Source organism: Cyanistes caeruleus, chromosome 25, assembly GCF_971803275.1.
Source record: "Cyanistes caeruleus chromosome 25, bCyaCae1.hap1.1, whole genome shotgun sequence".
In the NCBI taxonomy this organism is placed as follows: Eukaryota; Metazoa; Chordata; class Aves; order Passeriformes; family Paridae; genus Cyanistes; species Cyanistes caeruleus.
Window position 1 is genome coordinate 5,353,266 of NC_141725.1, and position 19,162 is coordinate 5,372,427.

At 69.9% G+C, this 19,162-nt stretch overlaps 3 protein-coding genes across 5 annotated transcripts; all 3 read left to right on the plus strand.

The window, feature by feature from the left end:
• The first annotated feature begins 2,390 nt into the window (after window positions 1-2,390).
• On the plus strand, window positions 2,391-4,001 carry JUND (JunD proto-oncogene, AP-1 transcription factor subunit). Its single transcript, XM_086862516.1, has one exon. The coding sequence runs from the start codon at window positions 2,528-2,530 to the stop codon at window positions 3,470-3,472; it is 945 nt and encodes a 314-aa protein (XP_086718642.1). The 5' UTR covers window positions 2,391-2,527; the 3' UTR covers window positions 3,473-4,001.
• A 1,536-nt stretch (window positions 4,002-5,537) lies between these two features.
• Window positions 5,538-8,271, plus strand: LOC147649376 (uncharacterized). The gene is made up of 4 exons (XM_086862477.1): window positions 5,538-5,638; window positions 6,569-7,333; window positions 7,935-8,080; window positions 8,166-8,271. Exons 1-4 carry the CDS (start codon window positions 5,581-5,583, stop codon window positions 8,253-8,255), a joined length of 1,059 nt encoding a protein of 352 aa, XP_086718603.1. The 5' UTR covers window positions 5,538-5,580; the 3' UTR covers window positions 8,256-8,271.
• A 3,027-nt stretch (window positions 8,272-11,298) lies between these two features.
• On the plus strand, window positions 11,299-17,995 carry PDE4C (phosphodiesterase 4C). Of its 3 annotated transcripts, none has more exons than XM_086862473.1 (15): window positions 11,299-11,597; window positions 13,275-13,463; window positions 13,539-13,575; window positions 13,685-13,749; window positions 13,866-13,915; window positions 14,449-14,561; window positions 14,667-14,760; window positions 15,160-15,338; window positions 15,422-15,520; window positions 15,592-15,756; window positions 15,840-15,939; window positions 16,022-16,176; window positions 16,257-16,379; window positions 16,545-16,727; window positions 16,800-17,995. In XM_086862473.1, exons 1-15 carry the CDS (start codon window positions 11,437-11,439, stop codon window positions 17,313-17,315), a joined length of 2,229 nt encoding a protein of 742 aa, XP_086718599.1. In that variant the 5' UTR covers window positions 11,299-11,436; the 3' UTR covers window positions 17,316-17,995. The 3 variants fall into 3 exon arrangements, with proteins under 3 accessions (XP_086718599.1, XP_086718601.1, XP_086718600.1); XM_086862475.1 differs by having other exon boundaries at window positions 11,318-11,597; window positions 14,446-14,561; XM_086862474.1 differs by lacking the exon at window positions 11,299-11,597 and adding an exon at window positions 12,226-12,415 and having other exon boundaries at window positions 14,446-14,561.
• The last annotated feature ends 1,167 nt before the right edge of the window (window positions 17,996-19,162 follow it).

Below are 19,162 nucleotides of genomic sequence, written 5' to 3' on the forward strand. Positions count from 1 at the left end.
GTCCAGCCCATGTCCTGTCCGGAGCAGGACCGGGCACCGCTGGTGTCACAGAGCTGGTGGCACACAGGTCCTGGTGGCACTGTTGGAGCCAGGGGACAGCAGGAGGATGCTCTGGTGGCCACGGCCTTGCTGGCCGAGATCCGGCGGTGGCACGGGCTCATCCCAAATCCTCGCCGCCTGCTGCGGGTGGCACAGCCCGGCTGGCAGAGCTCTGTGACTCACTGGGTGCTCCCGGAGCCCCCGGGGACTTCAGCCGCCCCACCGTGGGGACAGTGGCAGTGCCACCCTGCCCGGTGACCTCCCCACGGGAGAGGAAGGGGCCGCTGATTCACGCCCCTCATTAAAGGCTCATTAACAAAATGAAGCTGCTGGCTCGCCGCAGGCATCGGCTTCTCGGGCCAGGGGACGTGCGGGATGAGCAGCCGTGGGGACAGGCTGGGGGGACACGGCAGGAGCCGGGGGACAGCCCCGGGGTGCGGCCAGGGCTGGCCCGGCCGGAGCGCGGCTCACGGCTCCCATCCGTCCCTGGCCACTGGCCAGCCGCTCTTCCCGGGAGGGAGCTGCTGAAAGCACCGGCAGCCAAAGCCGGTTCTGCCGCCCCGATTTCGGCGGGGGAAGCACGCGGGGGTACCCCGGGTTACCCGGGTACCCCGGGGGGCGCGGTGCCAGGGTCGGGACGGGGGGAAGGGGAGGTTTTTTACCTCCCGCCCGGTCCCTGTCCTTCACCGGCCGGGTTTGGTCGGGATGGAAGGTCTGAACCTGCCGGTCCGGCCGCGGCCGCGCCCGTAATGAGGGGTTTGGAGCGGAAACGCGAACGGCGGCTTCACCCGGGAGCTGCTCCCCCCCCGGCCGAGCCCCCGGGACCCCGGCACCGGCACTGCCGGGCGGGACACCGGGGGACACAGAGCTGGCTCCGCTCTGCTTTGCCTGAGATTAAATCAACTGCTTTTATTTGGGATTTAATTAACAGCAGCTGTTGGAGGGGGAGGGTAGATCCCAGTTGTTCCCTCGTGCCTCAGTTTCCCCAGCACTGCCCGTGCCGGCCCCGAGCGCTGTCCCAGCCCTGTCCCGGGTGTCACCCGTGTCCCCACACCCCGTGCCACGCCGACAGGACGGACACACCGGGGCGGGAGCGCCTGGCAGCGGGAGAACCGGAGGCGCGGGGTCCCCCGAGTGTCCCCCCGCCCCCCCGCTGATTTATCGCTGTCGTTGGCGCCCACCGGGGCGCGTCTGGCCGCAGTCACAGCCGGTGTCCCGGTGTCCCGGTGTCCCAGCGGGGGCCGCATCCTGCCCGGTGGGGATGGATGGGTGGGTGGGTGGGTGGGGGGGGTTATCGGCGGTCACCGGTACGGCCTCCCCCCGCGCCGGTGACGTCAAGCGCTGACGCCGATCCGCCCCCTCAGCCGCCCGCGGGCTTGGCCGGCCGTGACGTCTCTCCCCGCCACCGCCACCGCCGTTAACTCCTTCCCCGGTGCCGCCGGGCTCGCTGTGCCCGCGGCTGAGCCACGGCAGTGACCGTCCAGTGATGCTGTAACCCCCCCTCCCCCGGTGAACCGGAGGGAGCGGCTGTTCCCTGGCTGAACCCCGCTGCCACCGGCACACACCGGTGACAAACACCGGGGCGGTGACACGGGACAGGCCGTGACACGGGAGGTGTGGGGACAACAGGAATGGTGGCTACTGTCCGGGGCGCTGTCCGGCCACTCTGCCGGTGAAGCCGGTGGCCTGTCCCGGTGTGACACACGGCTGGCCCCGGGGGTTCCCGTGAGGCCCCGTGGCGGTGCCTGGCCCGGTGTTTCTTTATTTCTTTGTTGTAACCTTTTTACAGCCGGGGTCCGGCAAAGGTGGCCGGTTCCTGTGCCCGGTCCCGGTTCCCGTGCCCAGCACCCGGTACCCTATGCCGGTCCCCCGTGCCCAGTTCCCGGTGCTTGGTTCCCGTGCCCAATGGCCGGTGCCCCGTGCCCGGTTCCCGTGCCCAAATCCCCACTCCCGGTGGCTAGCTCCCGTGCCCAGTTCCCGGTGCCCTATGGCATTGCCCTGTGCCCGGTTCCCGGTGCCGTTGCCGTGCCCGGTTCCCGCCCCTCCCTTTGTGTCCATCAGCCCCGGCGGGGCGCGCGCCGCGGGGCCACGTGACCGCCCCTCCCCCGCGCTGACGTCATCCCAGGGCCCCGCGCGCTGTTGTCCCGTTTACCCGCCGGTCGCCGCGGCGACGGGCCCGGGGCGGGGACGGGACGGGGCGGGGCACCGCCTCCGCGGGGCGGCGGCCACGCCCCGTATGCAAACGACGGCGGGCAAGGACGTCATCTGCAGCCAATGGGGGTTCGACGCGGTGAGGTCACCGCGACAATGCCGCCTATTTAATGGGGCGCGGGGCGCGCGGCGGCGGCAGACGCGTGTGCGCGCGCGCAGGAGCGGGGCCGCGGCCGGTGCGCACCGGGCGCCTCCCCCCGCCCTCCCCGCCCCGCGCTCGCCCCGGTCCTCCCCCCGCCCCGGCGCCGTTTCCCCCGCAGCCGGGCGGGGGAGGAGGATGGAAACACCCTTCTACCATGATGATGTGTTGAGCGGCCTCGGCAGCGGCTTCGCCCCGTCCTCCGGCAGCAGCGGGCTCCTCCTGCCTTTCCCCGGCGGCAGCATGATGAAGAAGGACGCGCTCGGGATGGCCTTACCGGAACAGGTGGCGGCGGCGCTGAAAGCCCCCGGCGCGGCCAGCGGCGAGGCGCCGGGGCTGCTGGGCTCGGCCGAGCTGGGGCTGCTCAAGCTGGCGTCCCCGGAGCTGGAGCGGCTCATCATCCAGTCCAACGGGCTGGTCACCACCACCCCGACCAGCGGCCAGTTCCTCTACCCTAAAGCGGCCGCCTCCGAGGAGCAGGAGTTCGCCGAGGGTTTCGTCAAGGCGCTGGAGGACTTGCACAAGCAGAACCAGCTGGGCGGCGGCGCGGCGGGGAGCGGCGGCGGCGCGGGCGGCGGCGGCGGGGGAGGAAGCGGCGGCGCGGGCGAGCTGCCCTCCGCCGGGATGGCCCCGGAGCCGCCGGTCTACGCCAACCTCAGCACCTACCCGGCCGTCAGCTACGCCGCCGACCCCGGGCCGTTCGCGGCGCCGCCGCCGCGGCTGCCGCCGCCGCCGCCCCCGCCGCCGCTAAAGGACGAGCCGCAGATCGTGCCGGAGGTGCCGAGCTTCGGGGAGAGCCCGCCGCTGTCCCCCATCGACATGGACACGCAGGAGCGCATCAAGGCGGAAAGGAAGCGGCTGAGGAACCGCATCGCCGCCTCCAAGTGCCGCAAGAGGAAGCTGGAGCGGATCTCCCGGCTGGAGGAGAAGGTGAAGAGCCTCAAGAGCCAGAACACGGAGCTCGCCTCCACCGCCAGCCTGCTCCGCGAGCAGGTCGCCCAGCTCAAGCAGAAGGTGCTCAGCCACGTCAACAGCGGCTGCCAGCTCCTGCCCCAGCACCAGCACCAGGTGCCGGCGTACTGACCCCGGGCACGGACCGAGGGGTCCCGGGCGAGGACCCGGGGGGAGCGCCCGCCCTACCCCGGGCATGGACCGAGGGGAACGGGGGGAGCGCCCGCCCCGCCCCGGGAACGGACCGAGGGCTCCCGGGCACGGACTGAGGGGAGCGGGGAAGCGCCCGCCTCGCCCCGGGAATGGACCGAGGGGTCCCGGGCAGGGACTGGCAGGAGAGGGGGACGCGCCCGCCTCGCCCCGGGCAGGGATTGGGGGGAGCGCCCCGGGCACCGACTGAGGGGTCCCGAGGGGAGGAAGAAGAGCGATGATCGCCCCCTCCTTTCCACCTCCCCGGACACGAACTGAGGGGTCCGAGGGGAGGAGCAGGGACCGGCTCCTGGCGGCGGGCACCGAGCGCTCCCCGCGCACGGAACTGCGGGGAGGGACGAGCCGGGGATGTTCCGCGCACGGACCGAGGGGGGCCCGGGCCGCCCCGCCGGGCCCCTCCGCGCCCCACACATTCCAGCCGGGTCCCAGTAAAACCCCGCCACACGGAGAATTGGCCTCTCGCTGTTTGCTGCGCCGCCGAGGGACGGGAAGGGACGGGAAGGGGCGGCGCGGGCAGGAAGTGGCGCGGCCCGGTGCCATCTTGGGGCGGGGGGGGGCACCGGGGACCGGGGGGGTTTGGGGAGTTTTAGGGGGCGATGGGGATCGGGGAGAGGGGAGCGAGGCCCCTCCAGAGCTGGCAAAGAGGCTGCGGGAATCACTGGGGAGGGTGGAGGGCGAGGGGGTCCACGGGGTTGTTTTTTGGGGGAAGGGGGTGTTGGGGGTAGCTGGGAAGGGTGGGGGATGTTGTGGGGAGGGGGTAGTGAGAGGTTGGGATGTTGCGGGGGGCTGTGGGGTTATTTGGGCTCTCTTGGGGGGGAACATGGGCATATCTGGAGTCCCCATGTGTGAGGAGGTGGGCGAGGGGACCCCACTGCTGGTCCTGGCTGTGGCTCTGCCCTGCCAGACCCTCTCCAAGTCGGGGGATTCACCGGCACCCCCCTGTCCCGGGCCCCAGGGGTCCCCCCGAGGCACCCAGCGAGGCCGGGCCGCCACTGCTCCTCCCAGACATCGCCAACAGCCTTGGGCTTCCCGGCACCGCGGTGGCTCCTTCGTGTCCCCCATCCCGCCCGAGGGACCGACCCGGTGTCCCCGGAGCGTTTGGGGACCCTTCCAGCAGCGGGATCGCTCCCGGCTGCGAGCGAGCGTGCCCTGCCCCGGGAGGCTCCCGGGAGGCTCCCCCAGGCTCGGTGCCGGGCCCTGCCCCGGGAGGGCCCCGGGACCCCAGGCTCGGTGCCGGGCCCTGCCCCGGGAGGCTCCCGGGAGGCTCCCCAGGCTCGGTGCCGGGCCGTGGCCCGGGAGGGTCCCGGGACCCCAGGCTCGGTGCCGGGCCCTGCCCCGGGAGGCTCCCGGGAGGCTCCCCAGGCTCGGTGCCGGGCCGTGGCCCGGGAGGGTCCCGGGACCCCAGGCTCGGTGCCGGGCCGTGCCGCGGTGCCTCCCCGGGGACGCGGTGCCAGCCGGCTGCGGTTTGCCGGAGGAAGCGCCGGCCCCGTCCCGGCGCGGTTTGTGCTGCGCCCCGGATGTGCCGCTCCGGCAGCAAGAGGGACGGGGCAGCCACCTGACCGTGTCCCCGTGGCCTCAGTGTCCCTGTGTCCCCGCATCCTCATGTCCCCAGACCCCATTGTCCCCGCATCTTGATGGCCCCAGGTCCCTTTGTCCCCAAATTCCCACATCCCAATGTGGCACTGTGTATCCCGACATCTCCACTTCCCAACATCCCTTTGTCCCCAAGTCCCCGCATTCCCTGATCCCTTTGTGGCCGCTTCCCGGTGTCCCCACGTGTCCCCGGAGAGCGCGGGATGCCGCCGGCACGGCTGGCTCCCGGTACCGGGGGGGTCTCACGGCCCCGGCCTGGGAGGTGCGCGGGAGGAAACGGACACGGGGTGGGGGGAGTTTTTTGGGGGGGTCCTTCCCGGTGCCCGCAGGGTCCCCGTGCTGCGGTGCCGCCCGGTACCGACAGGGGGCTCCGCGGGCGGCCCCCGCCTCCCCCGGCGCTGATAAAGGCGGCGGGACCGGCACCGGCACCGGGCGGGATGGCCCGGGGCGCGCTCCCCCTGCTCTGCTGCGCCGCTGCCCTGCTCGCTGCCGCAGGTACCGGGCACCGGGAGGGTCCGCGGGGTCCCGGGGCCACAGGGGATCTGCAGCGCTGAGGGGCCGGCTGCTTCCCGGTGCCACCGGCGGGTGGGTGTGTGGTCTCCCCCCGCCACGTTCCGGCTCTCGGGAGGGGCGTGCGGGTGCTCCGGGGCACCGGGGAAGTTCCACTGTTGCCTCCCGCTCTGCACTGGCGGCCAGGCGGGTCGCTGGAGGGGTCCCGTGTCCCCCCGCCCCGGGGCTGGGGTCACCGGGGGAGCTTCATCTGCTCACCGGGAGCGCCGGACCGGACCGGAGGACCCTGCCCCTTCCAGACGATGCGGCGCCGGTGCTGCCAAACCGGCTGGTCCTGGCACAGCGGCACCGCCTCAGCAAAAGGAGCCCCGGCATTCCGTGCCACTGTGGGGCCCCCGTTCCCAGCCTGGGCCCCCCGCACCCTCCCTGCACCCCGAGGGGCCTCGGCTCACCCATCCTGGCACAATGGGTGCTCGGCCCTGGCTTCAGCACCATCCCGGCAGAGGGTGGCAGCTGTGGGGACCCCCGCAGCCACACCGCGCCCCTGGGTGCCGGCTCTGCCTCGGGACATTTCTGTTCGGAGTCCCCCTGGGGCCAGTCTGGACTTGCTCCTCCTCTTGTGCAAACAGGATTTGGGCAGATAAGGGGTACTGCCAGCGCTGCCCGGCAAACCTGCTCCGTCCCACGTGGCCACCGGAGCGTCCCCAGCACGCCTGGCCCCGAGGGTGGCCCGTGGGTGCCACAAGGGCTGGCTCAGCACGTGTCCCCGAGCCGTGGCACTGCCCGCTGCTGCTTGGCCCCAGCAGCGCTGTGCCCATGGCGCGGCAGCTCGGGAAGATCGTCTGGTTCGGGAATTCTGGGGTTTGATCCCAGTTTTTTCTGTGTGATAAAAAACACTGTCTCCATCCCGTTCAGCCACAGCCACCAGCCAGGGGAGTCACAGCGTGACTCAGTCCAGCCCTGACGTGGGGAGAGTTGGTGCACCTCCATCCAGTGCCCCTGGATCAAAACCACCTCCAACATCTCCATCCAGCACCCCTGGATCAAAACCACCTCCAACATCTCCATCCAGTGTCCCTGGATCAAAACCACCTCCAACATCTCCATCCAGCACCCCTGGATCAAAAACACCTCCAACATCTCCATCCAGCACCCCTGGATCAAAAACACCTCCAACATCTCCATCCAGTACTCCTGGATCAAAAACACCTCCAACATCTCCATCCAGTACTCCTGGATCAAAAACATCTCAAAAATCTCCCTCCAGTACTCCTGGATCAAAAACACCTCCAACATCTCCATCCAGCACCCCTGGATCAGAACCACCTCCAACATCTCCATCCAGCACCACCACAACACCAACTCCATCCCATGCCACGGCATCAGCAGCATCTTCAGCACCTCCATCCAGCACCAGCACAGCACCAGCTCCATCCAGTACCCCTGGATCAATGACACCTCCAACATCTCCATCCAGCACCAGCACAGCCCCAGCTCCATCCCACAAAAATGCATCCAGATCCACACCGCATCCATCCAACTCAACAGCAACGCCAGCCCCATCCTCACCCAGGCCTGCTTCTCCCAGTTCCCCCACACCCACAGTGAGCCCGGGTCCCAACAGCACCAGCAGTGCCAGCACCAGCTCCAGAACCACTGATGGCACAGCTGGCAGCTCCAGTGAGAGCCAGCCTGGGGGGCACTGGGCAGATGGGACCTGGGTGTGGGCATGGGTCCCCCCTAGATCCCCCACTTGGGGCTGCACTCATAGGGGTGCAGGTCCCAAGGTCCCCCCGGCTGCTCCCCCCTCCTTGGGGGGGTTGTTGAGGGCTCCCCTTTTCTCCCCCAGTCTCTGCCAGGGGGTTGGAGGGCCCTGGGCTGGTCCCCCGGGGGTGGAGGTGACACAGGAGCTGGGTGCCAGGTCTGTGATGGGTGGGTGGGGTGGTGGCAGTCGGGTGACTGGAGCCGGGCTTGAGCCACCTCTGTCTCCGTGGTGCTTGAGGGCTGGGCACGAGTCAGTGGGGGGAAATAACGGGGTGCTGGGGGGGAATAACGGGGTGCCAGGGGAATAACGGGGTGCTGGGGGGGAATAACGGGGTGCCAGGGGAAATAACGGGGTGCCAGGGGAATAACGGGGTGCTGGGGGGGAATAACGGGGTGCTGGGGTGGGGGAATAACGGGGTGCCAGGGGAATAACGGGGTGCTGGGGGGGAATAACGGGGTGCCGGGGGGAATAACGGGGTGCCAGGGGAATAACGGGGTGCCCGTCTCACCCCCACAGGGCAGCACCCCACTGAGCCGAGCCCTGCTGTGGTGGTGATCATCTCGCTCTCCGTCTGCGTGCTGGTGGCGGGGGTGGCCGCGCTGCTGGTGCGGCTGTCCCGGCGCGGGACCCCCCGCTTCCAGCACCTGGATGAGGTGCCCATGGTGCGTGGGGGGGCCGGGAGGGGCAGGAGGGGCAGCAGGGGCAGGGTTTGGGCGCTCACCCCGCTCTCTTTCTCTCCTTCCCCAGAGCAAAGTGATGGAGAAGTCCCCTGCCAGCCCCCCACCCCCAGCTGACCCCCCCAGTGCAGCCCCCCGGGCTCCCCACACTGCTGAATAAAGGAGCCGCAGCCCCGGTTCTGGTTTCCCGTCTGCCATGTGCTCTGCAGCCTGCCCGGGGAAAACCCCCGCTCCCGGGGGAGGCCCCAACCGCTGCCGGGGTCCCCCGGGCCGGGCTGGCGGCCCCGGGGTGTTCCCGGTGCGGCGGGGTGGGTGCGGGGTGCGCGGCGGAGCTGCCCGGGGTGGGGGGAGCCGGCAGCCCCCCCGGCGAGGTGGGATGGGAGGGAGCGAGCGGCCAGGCACGCACGGCGCTTTCCTTCTGCTCCGCTGCACTCGGCCGAGGCCGCGCTCGCCGCGAGGACCGGGCACCGGTAAAGGGCTGCGGGCGGGGCCGGGGGGCTGGCGGCGGCGGGGACCCCCGTGCCGGGCATCGGCAGATCCTGGGATTGGGATGAGACCGCTCCCGGTGCTGGCAAATCCCGGGGGGCTCGGTCCTGGGGGCTCCGCGGGTGGAGCCGTGAGCCCCGGTGCGCCCCGGTGCTCGGGGGCGGTGGGTGGCGGCCGTCCGGGGTGGATCATCAGCGTGGCACCGGTGGGTTCGCGACCCGCTGGGTGCCGCGGGCTTGGGGCCACTCCCGGTGGCCTCGGATCCGCGTCCCTGTCCCCATCCAGCCCACGGGAGCACCGGGAGTGGGGCGGGGGGGCCCCGAAACCCGAGGTAGGGGCTGAGCCCGGCCGAGAGCCGGTGGCCATAAATGACGGTGTGGGGGAGCCCCCGTGTCCCGGCCCCGGGGTGTCCCCGGGGTGTCCCCAGGGTGTCCCCAGCCGCGGGAGGGGGTCCCCGCCGCCGAGCCCCTCCCGGCCGCGGCTCCCCGAGCTCCCCCCGCAGGGACGGCGATGAGACGGAGCCGGACAGCGCTGCCTTTCCTCGGCGCGGAGGTGAGACCGCCACCGGGGGCCACCGGGGGGGCGCGGGGTGTCCCGGGGGGCGAGGGGTGTCCCCAGTACGAGCGTCCCAGCACCGGCCCCCCGGGCAGCAATAACCGGGCTGGCGGCGCTGAGCGGGAATTAATTATCCCCTTAATGGGCGGTTAATTATTATTCACCTCTGCGTAATCGCGCGCCGGCTCCGGGGGATTTTCCGGCGGGGTCCCGGGGGAAGTCGGGGGGGTCTTCTCCGGTGGCGGCGGGACGAGGAGGAGGAGAACGGGGGGGAGTCCCGGTGGCTCCGAGCGCTGCGTGCGGAGCCGCTCCCGGTGCACCGGCCGTGCCTTTCCCCGAGCGCCCCTCGGCCGGTAACACCCCGGTACCCCCGGCTGCGGCTCCGCACCGTGTCCGGCAGGGGGCGCCAGCGCGCTACCGGCGCTCGGTACCGGCGGGCGGGGGGCGCTGCCCGGGCGGGACCCTCGGAGCGGGATCAGCAGGGAGCCCCCGGGGCCGCTCCCCGCTCCCCTCACCGCCGCTCCGTTTCCCGGCAGCGCTGCCGCGATCCCGCCGAGGCCGCCCCGTCGGGCCCGGGCCCGGGAGCGGCGGTGGGCGCCGTGCGCCGGCGTTTCTCCGGGACCCCGTTGCTGCCGCCGCTGGGCTGCCGGTTGGCGGAGGCGGCCCGAGCCCCCGAGCCCGAGGCTGCCCGGGTGGTGTTCACCATCGAGGAGAGCGGCCCGAGCAGCGGCGATGAGTCCGAGCCCCCCCGGTAAGGGCGGGACGGGGAGCGGGGAGGTGACGCCCCGGTGGCACCGGGAACGGGATACCGGACAGGGCACGGCTGGCGGGGACACTCCCGGCTTCAGCACCGGCGGCCGGACAGCGGCACCGGGGGCAGAGCACTCGGTGGGTTGGGGACAAACCCCTCTGTCACCAACCCCGGGATGTCCATTCTGATCAGCGTCTGTCCCTGTCACCCCCTCCAACACCCCTGTCCCCCAATGTCCCCACCGCACTGTCCCTGTGACACCCATCCCTGCTCTCACCTCCTTACCCCCTCCTTGTCCCCATCCCGTGGCCCAACCGGGGCCACCAAAGGGCCGGTCTGGCCCTGCCCGAGGTGACCTCGGTCCCTCCCGCAGTGGCTCGGGCCCGGCTGTGCTGCTGCGGGGCTATTTTTGGGCCATTCCCCCTGTCCCGTGCCTCTCCCAGCCCGGCTTGTGGGGACAGCAAGGAGCTGGCACAGCCGAGGGACACGGCTCTGGTGTCACTTGTCCTCCACCCCTGCACAGACACGTGGGGACAGCGACACTCCGATAAGGACTGGCTGTACTGGGGACAGGGATTGGCTGTCCTGAGGCCAGCCCAGGCTTTGGTGCCCAGAGCTGGTGGCTGCCAGCCAGCGCAGGGGGCTCTTCCCTACATCCCCTGATGTCCCTGTGTCCCAGCATCCCGATGTCCCCACGGTCGTGCTCGCAGTCCCTTGAAAGCAAAGGTGACCCCTCCAGGACCCCCATCCGGTGGGTTTGGGGGTCCCCGCCGGTGCTGTCGTGGCAGGGGGACCCTGTTGCTGTCCCTCCTGGCTCCCTGCCAGCTGCCGGATATTTTTGTGGCCATCGGGAACAGCAGGTAGCCACATCCTGCTGCATCAGGCTGGGCAGGTGCCAGCTCCCGCAGCCCGGCCAGTGGGTCCCCAACAGTGTCACTGTCACCAGCTGAACCTCACCCTGCTGCTTCCCGTTCTGCTCGGGAGTGGCTCCAGGAGGGAACAGCACCGGGGAGGGGCCGGGGCACGGTGTGGGGTGGGTTTGGCTCTCACAGGTCCCTCGGTGGCACCGTGGCACAGCCACACCGCGTGTCTGGGATGCTCCAGACTCAATTGTGTCCCTCGGTGGCACCGTGGCAAAGCCACACCACATGCCCGGGATGCTCCAAGCTCAGCTGTGTCCCTCGGTGGAACCGTGGCACGTCCGCTCCGTACGTCTGGGTCCCTGGGGGCTTCGTGGGACATTTTTCCGTGTGTCCGGGCAGAGCACCCCTGCCCTTTCGGGAGCAGCTGCCGCCTCGGGGACAGCAGGGTGGCCGGTGGCACCGGGCCAGCGAGGGGCCACGTGCCCGGGCCGCCAGGCACACCGGGGGGGGACCCGCTCCCTGCGCCGGCTGCCGGAGCCAGACAGTTGTTTAATTTCCCAGGCGCAGGGCGGGAGGGGGATGGAAAGTTTCCCGGGGCTGCCGGGGCCGGGACGGCCGCACGCTTCCTGCTCCGCACCGGGGGCAGCGGGGCCTCGCCGCCCGCCCGGGGGTCCCTGAGCCGGGCCATGCTGCCCACCACGCGCTGCTCGCCGGGGGCTTCTCCGGCCACGTCCCCCCGCGGTTCCCCCCGCAGTTCCCCCCGCAATTCCCCCGTCTTCTTCAGGAAGCTCCTGATGAACCAGAGCATCCGCCTGCAGCGGCGCTTCACCGTGGCGCATCCCCTCTGGTAAGGGGGGCACGCTGGCGGGTCCCCGCGGGGAGGGTGGCACCAGGCTGTGCTGCCGGGACGGGGACAGCGGCTCCCCCCAGAGCTGTGGCGCGTCCTCAGGGCTGTGGGGACGCGGGGGACGAGGAAGGGACGGCGGGTGTCCCCACATGGTCAGGGGCTGAGCCGGGCGGGGGGAGCGGCCGGACGAGCGGGGCTGAGCACGGACACGCTCACGGCAGCCACGGCCGGGCAGGGACCCGCGGCGCGGTGACCCGGTGGGGACGGAGGGGGGCTTTGCCCTCCAAATCAAGGCACCGACCCACCCACCGCGGCTCTTCCCCTCCCTCCCCACCTCGGAGATCTGTGGGGTTGGTTTTGGGGTGCCGGCCCCACCTGCGCCGTGGGGCTCAGCACATCCCTGCTCAGCAGCGACAGCATCTATTTATAGCGGCCCCGGCCCCCCCGCCACGGGCACCGCTCGGAGGTCATTAGCGCTGAAACGAGGGGGGTTAATTGCGCACCAAGCCCGTGGCAGGGGCTCGCGTTCCCCGCGGCTGTGCCCTGCGGTGGCAGCGGGGTCAGGGGTGGTGGCACGGGGCCGGGAACAGACGCGGGCATCACCCCGCGGGGCCGTCGGAGGGACAATGAGGCTTTGTGTCGCCGGTACCATCGGGGATGGGAAGCCGAGGCAGGAAAACAAGGGGCTGCGGGATGGCATGACGCGGTGCCGGCTGGCACTGCCACTGCCGGGGACACAGCCACAGCCACCGGGGCTGCCGGAGCGGGACGATGCTGCCGGGGAGCCGCTGCCCGTCCCGGAGGCATTCCTGCATCGGGTAGGTGCTGGGCTCCCGCCGAGGTCACGGCGGCCCCAGCGGCATCTGCGCTTTCCCGGCGCTCGGGGTGGCTTGTCCCCGTCCCCGTCCCCGTCCCCGTCCCCGTCCCCGTCCCCGTCCCCGTCCCCGTCCCCGTCCCGCGGGGACGGGCGCTGGGTGGCCCTCGCTGTGTCCCTGGTGCGTGCAGCCTTTCCCATGACCCCGGGGCCAAGCAGGGTGGGTGAGGTGGCCGCGGCCAGCTTGGGGACACTGCAGGGTCACCGTCCCTGTCCCCCCCGCATGCACACGGCTGCCAGGTGACTCGGCTTGGGGTGCCCCTGGGCTGTCGCCAGCGTGTCCCCAGGGGCCAGGGCTTGGCTTCTGCGTCGGTTTCTGTCCTTCGATGTCCCCTGGCTCTGTGCCGTGGCTGGGATATTGTCCCCTCCGTGGGACACGGCACCTCGAGACGGGGCTGATGGAGGCTTTGGGGCTTTGGAGAACTTGGGACAGTGGTGCTGGTGACAGGTAAAGGGAGGGACCGGCAGGAGCCAGCCCGTCCCGGGTCTCTGGAGCTTCAGGGAGTTGAGTCCTGTCCCAGCTGGGTGACATGGGACAGCGTGGCTCTGCTGATCCCATGTCCCAGAGCCCAGTGTGCCAGCCGGGAGCTGAGAGGCTCCGTGTGCACCGAGCTGTGCCCGTTCTCGGCAGCAGCCGGAGGAGCCAGCAGGGCCACACCGGGCACCAGTGTCACCACAGGGTCACCGAGCCGGAGCGCGCTGTGCAGAGCGAGATGGTGGCACAGGGAACCCGGCAGCATCCCCTGGGCTGAGGTCCCTGTGCCGCGCGCCCCGTGCCAGCCTTGTCCCCTGTCCCCTCACAGCTTTGACCTGGAGAATGGCCCCCCCGGCCGGGGCGCGCTGGACCCCCAGGCCAGCCCGGGCGCGGGGCTGGTCCTGCAGGGCACCTTCACCCATGGCCAGCGCCGCGAGTCCTTCCTGTACCGCTCCGACAGCGACTACGACCTGTCCCCAAAAGCCATGTCCCGCAACTCCTCCATCGCCAGCGACCTGTGAGTGTCCCCCCAGCCCACATCCCCTGCGACCCCCGAGCCTCCCCTCCCCTCACGCTCCCTCTGCTCCCGCAGGCACGGAGAAGACATGATCGTCACACCCTTTGCCCAGGTAGGTGCCACCGCTGTGCCCTGCCCGGGAGGGGACGCGGCCTGCAGCCAGCAGCGGGGTGGGTGTCCCGGGGGGGTCCGCCCGACCCCAGCCCCCTCTCTCCCCCCAGGTCCTGGCCAGCCTCCGCACTGTCCGCAGTAACCTGACCCACCTCCAGGACCGCGCCGGCATCAAGTGAGTCGGGGAGGGGTGGGAGGGCCGGGATGTCACCTGAGTGGGGACCCCAACCCATGGCAAAGGGGGGGCACCGCTATGGGGGTCGCAGCTACTCAGCCCCCCGTGTTTCACAGGCGGGGATCGAGCAGCAGCCTGCCCTCGGGGAGCAAGAGCAGCCTCTCCGGTGAGTGCCGGGCCACGGCGGTTTTAGGACGAGCTGGCTGTCCCTGTGTCCCCAGGCGTGTCCTGCCGTGCCCTGGGGGTGCAGCGACTCCCCCCACCCCTCGCCCCAAGCCAAGGCAGAGCTGCGGCTTTGCCCTTTGGGATCCATGTCTGGTTTTCGGCAGCTCCTCCCGCCTGGCCGCCCTTCGCGGCGGTGGAAAAGCTCCCGTTGACGTCAAACCTTCCATTAATAAAAGCCGGGCGGTGAGCGGGGCCCCGCGGGAGCCCGGCTGTCCCCGGGGCTGGCTGTCACCCCGCGGGGACAGCGTGGCACTCCGCGTGCCATGGGCACAGCGCGATGGGGCTGAGCCCCGCTGCCCGGGGATGCCCGAGCCCGACCCCCGCGTCCCCCCGCGCCCCCCGCCGCCCCTCTCGGGGGGTGCTGTGACCCTCGGGGCGGGTGAGCCCCCGCGTGTGGTGTGGCTGCAGCCCCCCCGTGCCGGGTGGCCGCGCTGCTGGCGGGTCCCTTGCCAAGCTGGCGGGTGCCCCCAGCAGAAGATGCCCACCAGAAGCTCTCACGGGAGACCCTGGAGGAGCTGGATTGGTGCTTGGACCAGCTGGAGACGCTGCAGACCAGGCACTCGGTCAGCGAGATGGCCTCCAACAAGGTAAGGGACGCTGTCACGGCCACCCTGGTGGGCGTGGGGACCCCAGAGCCCCCCCAGGATGTCCCGCCAGCCCCCCACACCGCTGACCCTGCCAACCACCCACAGTTCAAGCGGATGCTGAACCGGGAGCTGACGCACCTCTCGGAGACCAGCCGCTCCGGGAACCAGGTCTCCGAGTACATCTCCAGCACCTTCCTGGGTGAGGCCCCCCCGCTCCGAGGTCACCTCCCCAGGGGCAGCAGGGTGGGCTTTGTGTCCCCAGAGAGCTGTGCCCACGGGGATGGTGGCAGCAGAGGGTCCCACTGGGTTCTTGTGGAGGAATGGAATGGGGGGACACAGCGTTTGACCTGGCTGGGAGTGCTGGCTCATACTGGTCTATACTGGTGCACTGGGGCTGTTGTGGCCGTCCTTGTGTGCCTGGAGAAGTGTCCAGGGGTCCCTGGCAGATGTGTGGCCTGTGGATGGGGGTGAGGTAAAGTGCTGCAGCCCCCCAGATTGTCACGGTATGACCTGTGCCCGTCCTCAGTGTGACACGGGGGGATGCTGGCAGTGAGATTTGGGCTCCTGCCCTGCTCACAGCCCCTCCGTGTCACCCCAGACAAGCAGCACGAGGTGGAGATCCCCTCGGCACTGGCAAAGGACAAGGAGAAGGAGCGGAGGAAGCGCCCCATGTCCCAGATCAGCGGCGTCAGGAAGCTGAAGCACGGCTCCAGCCTGGCCGCCGCTGGCATCCCCCGCTTCGGGGTGCGCACGGACCACGAGGCGCTGCTGGCCAAGGTGGGCCCTGGCAGGGGTGACCCACCCCACCGCGGGGTCCCCAGCACCAGCCCCCCATGGATCTCTGTCCCTCTGCTCCCCAGGAGCTGGAGGACACCAACAAGTGGGGGCTCGACGTGTTCAAAGTCGCCGAGTACTCGGGGAACCGCCCGCTGACCGTCATCATGTACAGCATCTTCCAGGTGAGCGTCCCGCCGGGATGTCCCCGTCCCCGTGGCCGGGTGGGGACGAGCCACCTCCTGCCTCCCCGCAGGAGCGTGACCTGATGAAGACCTTCCGCATCCCCGTCAACACCTTCATCACCTACATGCTGACGCTGGAGGATCACTACCACGCCGACGTGGCCTACCACAACAACCTGCACGCCGCCGACGTGGCGCAGTCCACGCACGTCCTCCTCTCCACACCTGCGCTGGAGGTGATTCCTGGTCACCCGAGGCCACCCAGGTGTGCCTGGCGGGGCCGTAACGCATCCCCAATGCCTCTTCCCACCGTTCCTAGGCCGTCTTCACAGACCTGGAGATCATGGCTGCCATCTTCGCCAGCGCCATCCACGACGTTGATCACCCCGGCGTCTCCAACCAGTTCCTCATCAACACCAGTGAGCTGGGGCGCAGGGATGGACCTGGGGGATACTGGGGGACCCCAGGGGTCACCCCGGGGTGACCAGAGCCGTCTCACAGACTCGGAGCTGGCGCTGATGTACAACGACGCCTCGGTGCTGGAGAATCACCACCTGGCCGTGGGCTTCAAGCTCCTGCAGGAGGAGAACTGCGACATCTTCCAGAACCTGAGCAGGAAGCAGAGGCAGACGCTCCGTAAAATGGTCATCGACATGGTACGGGGGGGCTGGACCACCCCGGGGGGGTCTGGGCTGGGGGATCAGGCTGAGATCAGTTCCCACCTCTCCCCGCCCAGGTGTTGGCCACCGACATGTCCAAGCACATGAACCTGCTGGCGGATCTGAAGACCATGGTGGAGACCAAGAAGGTGACCAGCCTGGGGGTGCTGCTGCTGGACAACTACTCCGACCGCATCCAGGTGGGGACACAGCTGGGGAATCCTTCCCAGCACTGCAGGTGTCCGTTCTGGCTCTGCCCCATTTGGTGCCACCACCCTCCCAAACCCAGCTGGGGGGCCGGAGCGAGTTGGTGGCACAGCGTGAGTGGCCCTGGGGGACAGAGGACGCAGCGTCCATGCCTGCAGGTCCTGCAGAACATGGTGCACTGCGCCGACCTCAGCAACCCCACGAAGCCTCTGGAGCTGTACCGGCAGTGGACCGATCGCATCATGGTGGAGTTCTTCCGCCAGGGAGACCGGGAGCGGGAGAAGGGCATGGAGATCAGCCCCATGTGTGACAAGCACACCGCCTCCGTGGAGAAGTCCCAGGTGGGCTGGCGGCCTGGGGACAGCGCGGGGGACGCGGGGCCGGGCAGGGGGCTCAGCTCTGCCTCCCCCCAGGTGGGATTCATCGACTTCATCGCCCACCCGCTCTGGGAGACGTGGGCCGACCTCGTGCACCCCGACGCCCAGGAGCTGCTGGACACGCTGGAGGACAACCGGGAATGGTACCAGAGCATGATCCCGCGCAGCCCCTCCCCTCCGCCCGAGGGACCCGCCGTGTCCCCCGCCACCACCGACAAGTTCCAGTTCGAGCTGACGCTGGAGGAGGAGGAGGAGGGTGAGTCGGACACGGAGCTGGAGGGCGCCGAGAGCCCCTTGGACGAGGACAACAGCGGCTCCAAGACACCCGGCACGGATGACTCGGAGTCGGCCGACACCAAGCGCCTGTCCCCCGGCCCCGGGGACCGGGACTCGCCCGTCCCCCGCCCCAGGGACGTGGACAACCAGCGGGCGCTGGAGGGGACCCTGCCGAAGGACGGTGGCAGCGGGTGCTCCGTGCCAGGGCCCGAGGGCAGCCAGGGGCTGTGTCTGGACACAGAGGGCAACGTCACATTCCTGTCCCTGGGCACGTAGCGGCACCGGCCCGTGGGTCCCCTCTGCCCGGGGACAGCGGGGAGCTGGCACCGGGGAGCACCGGCGCTGTAGGGACTTGGAGGCACCCGGGTTGTGTCCCCGTTTGTCAGCTGGGCAGGTCCTGACAGGTACGAGGACGCTGCTGTCCTTCTCCCTGCTGCCAGCTGCTGGGAAAGGTCCCTGTCCCCTTCAGACAGGGCAAGGGGACACCGTGCTGTGGCCCCAGCCCTGTCCCGGGCACATCCCGCCCCGCAGGGCTGGAGGAAGGTTCCAGCACCTTTCCAGGTGTCCCCTTGCAGGACAGCAGCCCCATGGTGGGGTGAGGTGGGCAGAGGGTGCTGGTGGCACCCCCAGGCACCGGCACACGGCACGGGCACGACTCCGTGGTTTATTTATTTGGGAATAGGTTCACTTTTTAAAGCCTTTTGTAGCTCACTTTTTACTACGAGCCTCTCCGAAGCTCACACACATTTTTGGGGCGGAAAGGTGCATTTTTGGGGAGGGAAGTTGCATTTCCCCTCTGCGATCACTCAAAACGCCGTTTGTATTTCACATTTCGGACCCTGGCGAGTGCTTTCACCCACTCCACCCCCCCATCTCCAGCGTTCTGCCTGGGGCAGGGTCCTTCGGGATTCTTCCTTCACCTTCCAGAGATTAAACCCGGTTTGTTCCACCCTAAACACGAGCCTTGTAAGCGCCTCTTTGTGTCACGGGAGCCTCAGCCCATGTCCCCAGGGACCGGCGTGGTTGGTGGCCCCGTCTCCCGCCGGGCAGCGGGCAGGACCTGGCTGTGTGCTGGAACAAAAGCGAGCTCCTCCCTGGAAACGCCGATCCATCGCTGGCAAACACGACCTGCTAAGGTAAATATTTAATCGCCGGCTTGGCGCGGTGCGGAGCCCGGTCCCGGCTCTTCCGCATTGCTCCCCACGGTGATTTATCTCCACAAACACGTCCCCACCCCTGGCACTGCCCTGTCCCGTGGGGTCCTCGCCCCCTGCCCGCCCTGCCAGCAGCCCTGCGTCTTTCCCAGCACAGAGGTTTTCCAGGGTCCTGCATAGGTCTGTGCCATCCCTGCTGGGTGCTGATGTTCCTCATCCCTCAGGTAGAGAGGCCGTGCTCTCAAACGCCTCGGATCCAGATGCAGCCCAGGCTCTGCGGGGCTGGAGCGGGACAGGAGCTGCTGGGAAAAGCCCTTTTTTCCCCGTTTCTGGCTGAGAGGCTGCGGCACGAGGAGGCGCTGGGGCTGTTGCCTGGGATGGAAAATGCTCATAGGAGCCAGGTCCATCCCTGAGCCTGGATCTAACCCTGAGCCTGGATCTAACCCTGAGCCTGGACCCATCCCTGAGCCTGGACTCATCCCTAATTCTGGCTCCATCCCTGATTCTGGACTCATTCCTAATTCTGGCTCCATCCCTAAGTGCGGATCCATCCCCAAGCCCGTGTCCATCCCCAAGCCCGTGTCCATCCCCATGGCTGTGTCCATCCCACGCTGTCCGTGTCACCCCACTGTCACTGGGGGCTGTGGTCAGTTCCCCCCTGCCCACCCAGTGCCTGGCCAGGGGCAAGGAGCTGCACCGGGGCAGAGACCCCGGGCTCCCCCGGGCGGGGCAGGGCAGGGCAGGGCAGGGCAGGGCAGTGCCCGGGAGGCTCCCGGGGCCCCGGGCAGGGCAGGGCAGGCCCGGGCAGGGCGGTGCCGCTGCCCTGAGGCCGCCATATGCTGCTGGCCCTAATCCCCGCTGGAGCCTCAGGGCGAGGGAGGACATGGCCGCCCCCACCTGCGCACCAGCCCCGCCTCAGCGTCAGCCGCTCTGTCACGGGAAGGATCAGGCTGCCCGCCAGTGCAGGAC